The following is a 14,410-nucleotide window of genomic DNA, read 5'->3' as shown; positions in this document are numbered from 1 at the left end:
GGCCGTCAGCGTGACGTCATATGCCGCCATCTTGTGGGTACATGCTGTGATGGTCGTTCGATCTCCATGCGTGAGCAGCAAAATCACCGCGTTGATGCGCGATAACAGCTGCGTGGCAAGCTGCGCCCTGCGCGTGGTGTCCGACGCGTGAACACACAGATCATTTGTACCCACAAGATGGCGAAAGACTGACGGCCTCATATATTTGACATGGCAACTTTATGCCTAAATAAGCATATATTTCCAAGAGTCTATACTGACATAACCTAAAATTAGTTCAAAAGAAAGAAAAGTTATATAACAAGTCACTTGTGAATTGAAACACAAATTTGTCTTACTCATAGATTCCTTAGATTTTTCCCCCAAAAAAATAATATTTAGAGGTTTATCAGTTGTTTTGAAGGTATTGTGAAATACCTAAACATTGTACTTTGGACCTCGGAATATCCCTTGGGGCACACCCAAAAAACAACTGATGCAAAGTCATTAACCTCATTCATAACCGTCACTTACACTTATTCTATGTTCGTCACATTTACTTCTTTTAAATTTGAAAACAACACAACAACTGCATCTTTAGTTTAAAAAATAGCCTATTATGGAAAAACTGCTAGCACCCAACCACACTAGCGAGCAATCATGTGATGTCCAAATACGGCGACCAGCATCTGCATAAATTTGAATGCATTACATGTCACGCGGCACGATCATTATAAAGTGTACTTTTATCTACATCACGAGATGCTGTTATTCTTTTTCAATAACCTGCATTTGCGTCCGTGTATGTAAAAGTTATTATCTGATTGGATTAAACATGTCACATTTATTCATGAGGTTATGAATTAGGTTTAATTTAGCTTATTTATATTCTATGAATTTGAATGTGTCTTATGCTTGATATTACAATACAATTATTCACAGTCTAGAAAGAAACGTTTCTAAAATAAGCACTATTTCAGAGTCACAATTATAACCAAATTGGTGTGAATTGATGCAAATTAACTGCATCCATAACAGACCTGGAATGATACCCATTGGTAAATAACACGGGAAAGAGGTATTTTCATCTCAGGTCAAGACAAAGTCTTACTTGATAACAAAGGTCAAATTCTTGCTGGACTTAGCTGCTGAATGTCCAAACTACTTCTACATGTTGAAAAGGTGCAAGCATGATGAAAACACTCCGTAACCAAAAACAAAATATTAAAATTGAACTTTCATTTCCATCCTAATAAAATTAAATTAAAGTCATATATTGCAAAGTCATATCTTCATTTGTATTTTTACCCTATTGTGGACTACGGAATAAGTTTACCATTCATAACTGTACCACTGACAGTTGGTCACACAGTAAAACAGATAATGTGAAATGCAATTTGCTCCCAACCTATTGATTATATCCCCAACCACTGATTTAATCTCTCACAGCTATCTTCAATCTTGCCCATCCAGCCTTTTTCTTCATCATCAGTTCTATTTAACGAGCCATGTTGATATAATGAATCGGTGCTCAAAGAAAAGAAGGAATGTATCACTCCACGACACATTGGGCATCTAGTGACAAGTGGGAAACAAGAAGTACATATACAAGCGTGTCTGCATGGTAATATCACTCTAGATATAGGAGCATTTTGACAAACAGTACAATCTCTAGGCACTTCTTCAGCATCTGATGAAAACCTATTGGTCAGGTTAGCTGGTGTAGATTCTTCAGCAGATGGTGTTTCTGGGGATGGATCATTTGAATCAGCTGCCATGTACATAGTCTGTAAACAAATAAAATATATGATACGAATACATAAAAGAGGAAGCATATGCTATATCAGAGTACTTGGTCACTTCTTTGTTAGCGTAGTGTGGGCACTACAAATATTTTAAAGTGGAGTGGGCTTGATTGAGTTGTGTCATGAAATATTGAAATTTATTTGCTGACAAATAAAAAGGATGAGTGTATGGCAAGTGCTGAACTTCTCATGCAGACAAAATAATACTGACAAATTCCAGTTTTGCATATCAAACATAAATATCGGAACTTAATTACAATCGTTTACATTCTTGTAGCATGATGTGGACTTCATGGGCCTCTCAATTGACAATATCTCTAAAAATAAAGGTGAATCCAAAATTGAGTGAAATTAATTTACAGCTTTTTCAGTAATTGGATTCACTCAATTTCAAATTTAAAAACACATACAGACCATGTTTGTTTGTATATATTATATAAGCGCTCAATACCAACTGGAAACTTGGCTTTTTTTGTCTTTTCAAAGTAGGGAATGTATGGATGGAAAGTATGGATTACAGCCAGAGCAATAGAGCATACTTCAAAGAAAAGTTATAAATCTTTTTGGATACTTGTGTTAAATTACAAACAACTTGCAAAACAAAAATGGAATTGCATTGCTCTCTATTGTTCAAAACGATTCCTTATGTAACCTACCTGTAAGTCATGTGCATGTCCTTTGTTTGTAACAAGAATGTGTGAAATAATGTGACATTTTTCTCTTAAAATTGTATCTGGAATGTGGATTATCATGATGCTACCAATCTGAAAGAGAAAATTGGCATTGGAATGAAAAAAGAAGAATCTTTTAACAAATCAATATATATGAAGAGCTTTGTTGTAAAACCCCTTACATCCACTTGGGCAATTTTGAGCACACATGAAAAAATCATCACCGATATATTAGGGGTTTTCAAAAGCAGTTTTTGGCAAGATGCTCATCCTATCCAAGCATCCCGTACATGATGTAAAATGTTTTTACATTTCAATTTCACATTATGTTAGCAACTTACCACAGCAGGTTGATTCTGTGTCAGTAGTGATTCTCTAGATTTGATGATAAGACACAATGGGTATTGTGTGCGTGGAGGTGGACCAAGATTTAACTGATCAGCATCCACTGGTGGTCTAACAAGTAACTCCTCATCACTGCCTTCCTCAAACCTGAAATAGCATAATGTGACACAATCTGAACCAACCAAGTCAATTGATAGGACATTTTGAAATTATCATCATTATCAACTTGCACAGTAACCAAATCTGTTGGATACTCAAATTTGGTTTGGGTAGGGGTATGCCACTGTGAATTTGAACATGGACCCATCAATATACCAATTTTTCAAATATTTGGACCCATTCATATACCAAAAGTTAAATTTTTGGCCAAATTCAATAATTTTCCCCAAATTTTTGGAAATTTTTCATAATTTTTGGCTACAGTGAAATACAAAATTTTGAAAAAATAACCCATTCATAAAAAATGGTTATTGATATACCAAAAGGCTGAAAATGTGACCCATTCACTCGGTCGGACATCCAGGAACATTGTCCCCTTCGTCCCCTTTGCCCAAGAGCGCGCATAGCAACCAGCTCGAGAAAGGGGAACTGCACATGCGCTACACATGCGCACACTAGTTTTACTAGGCTATTTCCCCTTTGTGACGTCACCCGACCAAGAGAATGTCTGTGGCACATCCCCCAGGGCACATCCCCATATGATATTGCTGAAATTTGTACATCCCTATAATACTAATTGTGATCCAATTGGAGCACATTGTGTTTTCTACTTCACATTGATTACCATCACCCAAACATTCTTACTCCAGGTTTTGCATCAAATTGCTACAACAAATTGGATTATAGAAGTACAAAATGTGTATCCTCATGCTCCATATAGAACAGTACATAACTACCAGGGGTGGGGGAGGGGGCTGGGGGGGGGGGTAACCACCAAATACCATGTTTTTGTTCATACAATTGACCTTTTCGGTAAATCCCATAAGCCTTTGCGAGTACACCTAAGAACTCGTCATTCTGCGTCACGCCGCTCTGCGCCGATGCGTACATTGTTTATTGAACATCGTTACTGCGCATTGCAAGTCGGCGTGACGTAAAATGACGAGTTCTCAGGTGTACTCGCAAAGGGTTATGGGATTTACCGAAAAGGTGAATTGAACAAAACAGATTCCAGGCCTAAAATTATGTGGGCACGAGGCTGACAATCTGGTCAAGCAGTGACAAGCACCTTCAATTGTTTTTTATCCATATTTTTGGCTGTTTCTCAATTTAACAATTGCCACCAGAGCGCATCACATATCAAGGGCTAACAGAACTAAAACTGACATTGATGTTTGGGAAAAACGATGACCTTCCAATTATGAATTATAAAACTGAAGACATACATGTACCAGACTTGTAGTATTGGGACCCGCCATGAGTATGGGTACGGGTACTACAAGTCTGACCTGTACCAATGCCCCTATTCTCCCTGATATCATTTTCAAACATAAGAAATAGAAAGCTCTGGCAGACACCATAACAAAGTTCAGGTAACATCATGCACATTTGTAGGGAGGGGGGTTTGGGTTTTACTACAGTACAATTTTGAACTGTAGAAACATAAACATGAAGATATTTTTCGTAAACAGTGTCCTCCTTGACTAATTGAATAGACATTAAATACCTCTAATAGTTCCAAAAAGTAAGTTTTAAATAAGTTTGTAAATTACCACAAACTATCATTTTCAGCTATGCATTTCCCCTGTAGCAGCACATTGGCCTGCTGGACCAGTTGTAATGGGTTTCCTTGTAGAGCCTGTTGTAACGTAGCACAATGCACTCCCCAAAAGACTTGCAGCATGCATGTGTGTTCTGTCTTCAGTTGTATTCTCATTCCACCTGTAAAAGTATGGGATAAAAGTAAATATGTGTAGTCAATTGAATAGAGATGAAATATTACCAGCTGAAGGGACATAGATTGGACTTTAATTGATAAGGTTCTATTTTAGAGCCTATTAATGCTTGTCGTTAACTCAAGTTCAATTTAACTTTATTTCATTCAATTAAAAAACATGCAAAGATCAACAGCAGCGAACAACTGAATGAGAAGGTACCCAAAAGGTTGAGAGACTTGAATGTAGGCACCCCAGGCCTAAGGAAAATGTTTCAAACAAACAGTAAAACAAAAATATAAAGACATTAATACACAACAAGCCATGTCAAACCAGAAATAAAAGTAAGAAGGATATGCTTTAATGAGATCTATGAGATCATAAACAACTAGCAATTTATAACGTCGCATAAACTGTAAGTAACGCTGGACATTTTGCTAGAATCCCATTTCTACCTCTTCAAATGCAGATCATTTAATTCAAAGTAACGTTATCTTTCATTTTAACTATAAAACTTTGAGTTTTTGAGGAAAATTCCACTAATAATCAAACCCAGGGTTGTAGCTACAGTGGGTGTTGGTGGGCGGCAGAGCCCACCACTCAGTTTTGGAGCCCACCACTCAGCTGCAATTTTGGCATTTGGAGCCCACCACTCCGAGTCCAAAATTGCACAATTTTGTTGAATTAGTCAAGAATTTGATCAATTTTGACAACAAATGGCCAAATATGCATGATTTTCATGGAATGCCACCCAGCACTAAAAATGTCCTAGCTACCACCCTGATCAAACCCATTGTTTTTGATAGTCCTACAGCAATGTTTGGTCACAATCCGACTATTAACCACAAATTTAACCCTCATTTAATTTGTGTATTCATTTCTCTTGTATTTGACAAACCTTTCCACCTACTCCTGATTTGTTGTTCAAACTTACTTGTAAATGATGCATTTTCAGCTTCTTTGATTTGTAAGGTAAAAGGGAGTTGTATTCCCATCATTGGGACTTCTGGAACATCATCTACAGATGTCTTGTAGGGAGAGAACACTGGTTCCCATCTGAAAAGGAGGTAAACAATGGCATAGTTAAGAACTCTTTTTACGCTGCACACAGAATGCAAGTTGCAATCATACTATTGAATACATCTTAAAGCTTACAATTTATGTAATACATGTACAAGATGACATTTCCAGAGCGTATGTTAACTGAGCTGGTAAACTCATAGCAATGATGTCAGACATTTTGATTGATGCATAAATGATGATTTAAAAAAAAAGATTTACATAACTTAATAGTTGATTCTTGTATACTTTCCAAATATAAAAGTAGAGGTGATTTACTTCTAACCCTAAAGCTGAGTTAAGTAAAGCCCTACGTCTGGATTAACATTAGATGATACCCCACACTGAAATCATCAACAGCTTTTAAAATAAACCATTTTCATACCATTTCTGAATGGGATCAAAATAAGGAATTTCTTGTCAGGCACAGGGAATTGACTTTTATCTGAAATCCTTCCTAGTATTGCATATCTTTTTCAAATATTTGAAACAAGTTGAAAAGACATAACAATGTTCAGTCAGCTTTGTTTGTTTGAATGATCGCTCCCTGTGGAGACACGCTTGGGTCTCAATGGGTTCAAGCTCAAACAAAATGCTCAAACCAGGCTAAAAAGCCTCAATATTACAGACAAGACACTTGCTAAAGATAGATCTGTCATCAATATTTTGCTAGAGTGAACTTTTAGCAGCCTATACTAATTGGAGCATACATAGTGTACATACTGTGGACCAATGAACTCTTTCATTGAGTATAACAGCCAGATGCTCAGTTCATCATACAAGGCATGGTACATTGTATACCTGGTACTAATGGCAGTCTACTCTATTATGCCTTCCAAACAAAGTTGATGAGAGGTAATAAGAAATCCCACTTTGCATGCCTTTTTTTAATGTGACATTTATGTTTGCCCCGACACAAAATGTCATGCAAAATCAAAGGCAAAATAGGACGTCGACACGTAGTCACCCATAATAAGACTAGCCATGCCATTATTGCTTTATATCAAAATGGCACAAGGACACAGTCAGGGACTGTCTTTTGAAAATATAAGCAGAGGGAGCACTAGAATACATATTTTGTTGTTGTTGTTTGTTTTTGTGTGGGTGGGTGCGTATGGGGGGTATTTTAGCTCTCAAAGAGATGTTAAAAAGATAGTAAACAATTTAACAAACTCCTCTGGAGGGGAGTGGTTCTTCATTCATGGTATAAGGAATACAAGAAAATGTAAATTTCAATCTAAGTTAAATAGCTATTTTAAAGTGTAAAATGGTACAGTGTACATTGTATGACTGCACTTTACCATTTTTATGGGGTAAGACAGAATGCTGCAGCTTTCTTCTTGCACACCTCAGATTAGTAATAGTATTGTCACACTGGCACATGCGCATAACATTTTAGTTAACTATGCATGATCCTGGAACCTAAGATTGGGGGAAAGGGAGGGTTGTGCTGATAACAAACTCAGGATGCTCCCATACACCCATACTCTGTTTAAAAAAGTCTGTGACCTGTATTGCTCTTCTGCTGCATGTATCTATAAAATCAGATGGAATTACATGTATGCAGGAAATAGTTCTGGAGTTCCCTTAATGCTCTGTGTGCTAGTCATGCACTTTAACTGAAAAAGTTCAAGTGTTGAAATATTTTCTCAAAATATCAAGAGCTATCTTAAGAACTACTGAACCAATACTAAGCTTGTTTGTACTCATTTTAATGCATTTTTCACGCTGATTCCAAATATGGTCATGAAAATTTACATTTCTGAAATTTGTGAATTAAATTTTTTTTTTTAACTTGTCGTCTGCAGTCGACACCCGCATGAAGAGAGTTAAAAATGTCCCTATAAGTTGGGAAACTGAAATATATGTGTTTGACCATGCTGATTGAAGTAGGTTATGGTTTGATTCAGCCCACTCTCCTTTACACTGGGATTATTATGAAGGGTGTGATTTCTCCTACTAAAGTGACAACAGAAATGTCATCGCTTACTTTCTCTAAGTCAAGTACTTATACAGATCAAATCAAGTGTGGAATGATGGTGATGAGAGAGACTTGTAGGCCAAGGCAAGCCCACATACAATGTACATGTAAAAGCTATTTTATGAATCACAGTGTAAAAATTACACCCCCCCAAAAAAAACACCCTGTATCTTTATTTGGAAATTTGGCTAATGAGCAAAAAAGTTGTAAACTCAAGAACTCTAGCTTCAAATTTACACACAATTGAATAGTTAGACATTTTTTATATTCGAGGCTTGAGTCCTTTTTGGTTAATCAGCGATCTTTGCGATCCTGTACATCATCAGTTGAAACAAACATCTAAGTTTCCAAAAACAACTTTGTCATTCCTCAACACTACATGTAACTTCATTAATAAAAAATTGAAATTCTTCTATTACCTGTTATTGAAAATTTTGTTTGATTTATGTCAACCAAAAGAACGCACAAGTCGAGTTCGGTTGACCAAAATGGTAGCTCCTGCTCACCTTAGATTCATATCACGCATGGCGTAATGACTTCAGTATCAAGCTGCTCATTAAATATTCATGAAACCGACCACATGGTCACAATCGGTGGACCGGAGTGGTTTGAATTAACGTGACGTGCTTGACCTTACAGGGGGTCAGAGATATGCATATTCATGTAAGAATGGCTGCTGGCTAAACAGCGATGCGGATATAGTATTCATCACCGTGACTGAGAAATGCGACATTTTCAATGTTTGTACCGGGGAATTTCAGACACGGAGACTTCTACAAATTCGTCCAAAGGTAACCATGCCAAAGGGTTGGGGATCGCATTTTTAACTATTACTATATGTTTTGGAATTGAGGTCGACTAAAAAGTAGACCATTTCGGGGACTGTGTAATTGGTGTAGATGTCACATTTTGAACAGTGATAAGTGACCAACTTCGCTTTCAGCACAAGTATTGGGCCTTGCTCAGAGTGACACATTCATGACATTCGAAGGGTGTACACTGCATGTAAAGTCTTATTCAGATTTCATTTGACAGCTTAACCATCGCATATACGCGCGACGTCAAGCGTGTGCATTGGACCTTGTGCAAATAATATGTGCTGGACGCGTGGACGGTTAGCAGTACGCTTAATTTGTAAAAGGGAATCTGAATAAGACTTTACATGATGTACATACATATACATTACATACATTACAGGCATTTATATAGCGAATCTACATCAAGAACGATGCGCTAATTGGAAACACAATAAACAACAGGAACATCAACAATGAAATAAAAAGACAATTAATGCATAAATAACTGAGTTTTGAGAGACCTCTTAAAAGATGATATGGAATCAGAGTTTCTGACGGACTTGGTAGAGCATTCCATGATTTGGGAGGAGAAAGTGCGATTTGAAGCAAAATGAAGATGGCGTCTGGTATTTGGTACACTTAGCCGAGTGGCATCAGATGCTGAACGGAGACTTGGTCGTGCTGGATGGTACAAATGCAAGCAAGATGACAAAAAGCCTGGAGCGAGTCCGTGTAAACACTTAAAGATGTAAACCATGATCTTGAAGGTGATGCGTTCACGAATTGGTAGCCAGTGAAGTTCTTGAAGGTAAGGTGTGGCATGATCTCGCTTCTGTGCACGGTGGATAAGCTTGGCCGCCCAGTTCTGTATGCGTTGTAGACGTTGTAAATCTGAGCTGGTAGAACCAAATAAAAGTGCATTGCCATAATCCAATCTAGAAAGCACAAGTGCACATACAACAAGATGGCATGTGTTGTGATCGAGGTATTTGCGGATGCGAATAATGTTGCGCAGTTGCAGATTGAGACCAGAACATAGAGAAGTAATATGAGGTTTCATACACATGGCCGAGTCAAAAACAACACAGAGGTTGCGAACCTTGTCTGCAGGAGGGATAAACTTATCACCAACACGAAGCCTCACTGGTGGCAGGTGGCATTTGAGATGCTCAGCAATGGCAATGAAAAATTCTGTCTTGTCTTCATTGAACTTAAGAAAGTTTGTTGTCATCCAGAACCTAATTTCATCTATACACAGCGACATGAGTGAGAGAGCAGATGTGATGGAAGCTTGGTCTCGTGGGTCAAACGCCGTGTACAGCTGTATGTCATCAGCATAGAAATGAAACAATATGTCATACTTTCTCAAGATCTTACCAATTGGTGTTGTGTAGAGGAGGAACTGCTGTGGTCCCATTATGGAACCTTGTGGAAGGCCGTATCTAAGTTCAAACTTTTCAGAACTGACACCATCAACACAAACACTGGTAGTTCTTCCTGACAGGTAAGAGCGAATCCATTTCAGAACACTTCCGTGTATGCCAAAGTCAGAGAGTAATCTGGAGAGCAGGAGTTCATGGTTCACGGTATCAAAAGCGGCGCTCAGATCCAATAAGGCCAGAAAAACACCTTTCCGCTCTGAGACGCATTCCATAATATCGTTCTTAACCTTCAATAAGGCTGTTTCGGTAGTATGGGCATGTTTATACGCCGATTGTAGTGTCTCATCAAGTTCATTTTGAGCGATATATCTGGAGATGTTGTCCACAGCATGTCTCTCAATGACCTTCGACAGATAGGGAATGTTGGATACTGGCCTGTAGTTCTTCAAATCACAGGCATCAAGATTCTGCTTCTTTATGACAGGTGTGATGACGGCATGTTTTAGCTGAGAAGGAAAAACACCTGTACTGAAGGAAAGGTTAACAATGTCAGATATCATGGGAACAAACATATGGGGATTCTGTTTTATGAACCAAGTTGGGACTTGATCCAAAGAGCAAGTCTTAGCAGGGCTTTTCATAATATACTTCATTATGTCATCATTACTGACAACATCAAATTCAACAAGATTACATTGAGTATCATGAACAATTTCAGACATATCATTATTAGCAGCAGGTAAGCAACTAAGTTCAGATTCAATACTCTGATATATCTTGGACACCTTGGTGGAAAAGAATTCACCAAATTCATTGGCCAGTTTACCAGCATCATTATGAATAGGTAGCTCCTTGTTTGTCCTATTTAACAGTGTGTTTACGGTCTTAAATACAGTCTTTGTATCAGCACCTTCAAGCTGTTCCTTGTAGTACCTTTGCTTGGCTTGGTCAAGCAGGTTATTAACCAGAATTCTTTGAACATACAACTCCCTATGAGCATCTGACTTTGACTTTCTCCAGGCACGCTCATATTTACGACGCAACCGTCGTGCCTCGTGAATCTGGTCATTGTACCACGGCTGCCGGAGCCTACACATGCACTCGACAGTCTTAACAGGTGCGTGCTCTTCAAGAACACCGGTGATTGTGTGTTGAGACGCAACTTATCGAGGCAGTTCATGACTGGGCAGAATGCTTGAATAGAAGTGGGCAAATAGATGTTCTGTTGCTGGACTTTAGTAAGGCCTTTGATAAGGTCCCTCATCATAGATTGGCCACAAAGTTAGACCATTATGGCATCAGGGGAAGAACACTCAGATGGATACAAGGCTTCTTGTCAGATCGCAAACAGTCTGTTAACATCAATGGTCAGTGCTCAGCTTGGGCCCCAGTACAATCAGGGGTCCCACAAGGATCTGTCCTTGGTCCTACACTCTTCTTGATATATATTAATGATATTGCAAGTGGGATAAAGTCCAACATCAGATTATTCGCCGATGATAGCATCCTATACCGAGAAATCCGGGGACCTGAAGATCATCAGATATTACAGCAAGATCTGCAAGCTGTCTTTGCATGGGCTGACAGTTGGCAAATGGCCTTCAATGCATCAAAATGTCAACATCTCACCATCACCCGTAAAAAGCAGCAGTCTGTCTTCAATTACTCTGTAGCTGAACAAGTCATCCAAAAAGTTGCTAGTCACAAATATCTCGGAGTCACCATTTCCAGTGATTTGACTTTCAAAGAGCACATTGCTAACATTCGATCTAAGGCAGTGAGTACCCTTGGCATCATCCGAAGAAATCTTGGACCATGCTCACAGAAGGTGAAACTAAAGGCTTACCAAAGTTTAGTAAGACCTCAGCTTGAATATGCTGCATCAGCATGGAGCCCATATATACATCTAGGGACATCAAGTCATTGGAAACAGTCCAGCGCCAAGCAGCCCGATTTATTTGTGGAAACTTTGATAGGCGGGCTAGCGTCACACCACTACTTCACCAGTTAGATCTGGACCTTCTTAAAACAAGGAGACTGTTCATTCAGTGTTCAATGTTCCACAAAATACATCATGGACTCATAAATGTCAACTTTCCACCCATCATCAAACTGCATCCAACCGTTGGGAGATTAACCCACCATCTCCGGTATCAGCCCATCCGAGCATCTCGGGACACTTACAAGTATTCTTTCTTCATTCGCACGATAACAATTTGGAACTGCCTGCCTGTGGAAGCTGTAACATCAACATCAGTCCAAGCCTTCCAGTCAGCAGCACTCCCTGCAGTTAGAGCTTTACAGCCTTCTGCAGTCCACCAGGTTCTCTAAGCATCTAGAGTTCATTTTACTCGCACATCTTGTACATATCCTGCACTATTGGCACATCTGCACCTGTGTTTTGAGCAGCACATTTCTCCTTGGACAAGCTATCTGCTTTATTTAGGAGCATAAAGACTGAAGACTGATACAAATCAACAAGCTGATCGGCAGTAGTACAGCAACGAGATTCAAACTGAGAAGATAAGTCAGACTCAAAAGATTCTAAGTCAATGTTTCTTAATTTACGAAAGGTGATAAGAGTTTTCTTTGGATCTGGTTTGATAATTTCAATACTGCAATGAATGACATGGTGATCTGAAAGCCTAGGACCAGTGATACAGTTAGTGATAAGATGTTCAGTTTCACGAGATATCACCAAGTCTAGGGTATGGCCATCTCTATCGTAGGGACCAACAACATGTTGGACAAAACCAGATCCTGCCAGGGTGGTAAGGACATGAGATGAATCGTACTTGGTGGGGATGTCAGCATGTACATTGAAATGCTACACCCATCGAATGTGTGTCATCAGCCCTCAGACACACACATACAGGCATAGAGTTCTGCAGTAGCATAGCATGTTTTGTTGACATTTTGTGTAATGTTTACATCCACCATGACAGTTCTAATACCATCATCAGACAACTCAAATACAAAGGACATCAGTTGGCAATCTTAATGTTATGCAATCAAGTTTACAACACTATCACTCTTACAATGAGCAGAAGTCACTGAGTCATGCAATTCAAGTACCAATATTGATTACCTGAAGTGGCCTACTGCAAATGACCAGGTATAACCTTTCTGATTTCCATGATATTTTGCAATAACAAAACCATGTTTTCCTTGATTTTGGTATGAAATTGAGCAAATAGAATTAATTGTCATGTCAATTTGGAGTTATTAGGGGCAACTAAAACTGATGATATGAGGTATTAGTTTTATATGTTTGGAATCTGACTGTATTGCCTATTCTGAAGGAATTATTGCCATGTAAACAAACCATCCCTTGGCCCATATGGACATGGTGTACTGCTTTTCAGTACCCTGTTTTCCATGGGTGACTGTAGGAACCCATGGATTCGATCCATGTAATGTAATGCATGCAGCATGATCATGATGATGTAATTTGTAAATTGTGTAAAAAATTGTAAGCTTACTTTAAAATTCAGTTCTCAAACTTCAGTTCAACAAAGACATCATACGTTTTCCATATTTTTAGGTAACTTACTGTGTAACAAAAATCACCAATGCAAGGATTAAAAGTAGCGCGATTACCAGTCCTATTCCGATGTCAAACTCTGGTGCTGCATCTGCAGTCATCTTGATTTAGGAGTCCAACAAGCTGCAGAATTTTGATCAACCCCTATAGCGAAATTGGTAACCTCGACATTTTTACGGACTTTATAAACAACATCCATTGTTAGTGCAGCTTTAGAACCGCGCCTTTGTGCATGATGGTGTACCGTCTGTTGACTTGTGTAGGGAATTCCCTATTTACTCCAGTAATGGAATTCAGCTGGCCTGGGAGGTTTTGCGTCATCTCACTGATCAGTTGCGAGCCAGAGCGAGTGAATCATCCTCTACTTCGCGAAATTTCTTTAACATCTCAAACCAGTAATGTAATTTACTTCCAGAAATTGCTTTTTCTAAAGTAGTCCTGTCAAAACGATATTTCCTAAATGGGAGTCATTCTATAAGCATGAGAAGATGCATTCTTACAACTCAGGTCAATTAGTGATAACTTTTAACTTTTAAAGGACTGTAATAAAGCTCCTATATAAACTAACTTGAACAAAGAACATGTCACTCACTGATGTCAGTAAAATTAAAGGAGTATTTCATAATCCTAGCATCCTCTTTTTTATGACAATAAGTTCAGTAGATATCCACGAAAACTTGAGCCTCCTAACTTCAGTTGATTCCGATTTTGCGTTTGCTAGTTATGTATGATATAAATGTGTACACTGCTCCATAGACAATGTGTTGAATTTCGTTCTGGTAGTAGACTGGTAGTATACCAGAACGAAATTCAAATTATGTAGCCAGAGGTATCCAGTAATATAAGAATCTCAACTTTTTTTGAGAAATCACGAAATGCCCTTTTTAGGCTTTTAATCTTATTAATATATAAATAATAATTAATGGTGCATTGCATGTTAGCTCATGTTTACTCAAAGCCTCTTCCTTTTTGT

The 14,410-nt window shown here is 38.5% G+C and overlaps 1 protein-coding gene across 1 annotated transcript; it reads right to left on the bottom strand.

The window, feature by feature from the left end:
* Positions 1 to 363: 363 nt before the first annotated feature.
* On the bottom strand, positions 364 to 13,789 carry LOC140152767 (cell growth regulator with RING finger domain protein 1-like). The gene is made up of 6 exons (XM_072175258.1): positions 13,447 to 13,789; positions 5,609 to 5,730; positions 4,513 to 4,681; positions 2,797 to 2,947; positions 2,441 to 2,548; positions 364 to 1,766 (listed from the first exon to the last, which is right to left on the bottom strand). The coding sequence occupies exons 1-6, from the start codon at positions 13,536 to 13,538 to the stop codon at positions 1,395 to 1,397; spliced, it is 1,014 nt and encodes a 337-aa protein (XP_072031359.1). The 5' UTR covers positions 13,539 to 13,789; the 3' UTR covers positions 364 to 1,394.
* Positions 13,790 to 14,410: the final 621 nt, after the last annotated feature.

The sequence above is a fragment of the Amphiura filiformis genome, chromosome 5 (genome assembly GCF_039555335.1).
Source record: "Amphiura filiformis chromosome 5, Afil_fr2py, whole genome shotgun sequence".
Lineage (NCBI taxonomy): Eukaryota > Metazoa > Echinodermata > Ophiuroidea > Amphilepidida > Amphiuridae > Amphiura > Amphiura filiformis.
This window is presented reverse-complemented; position numbering and strand designations above follow the sequence as displayed.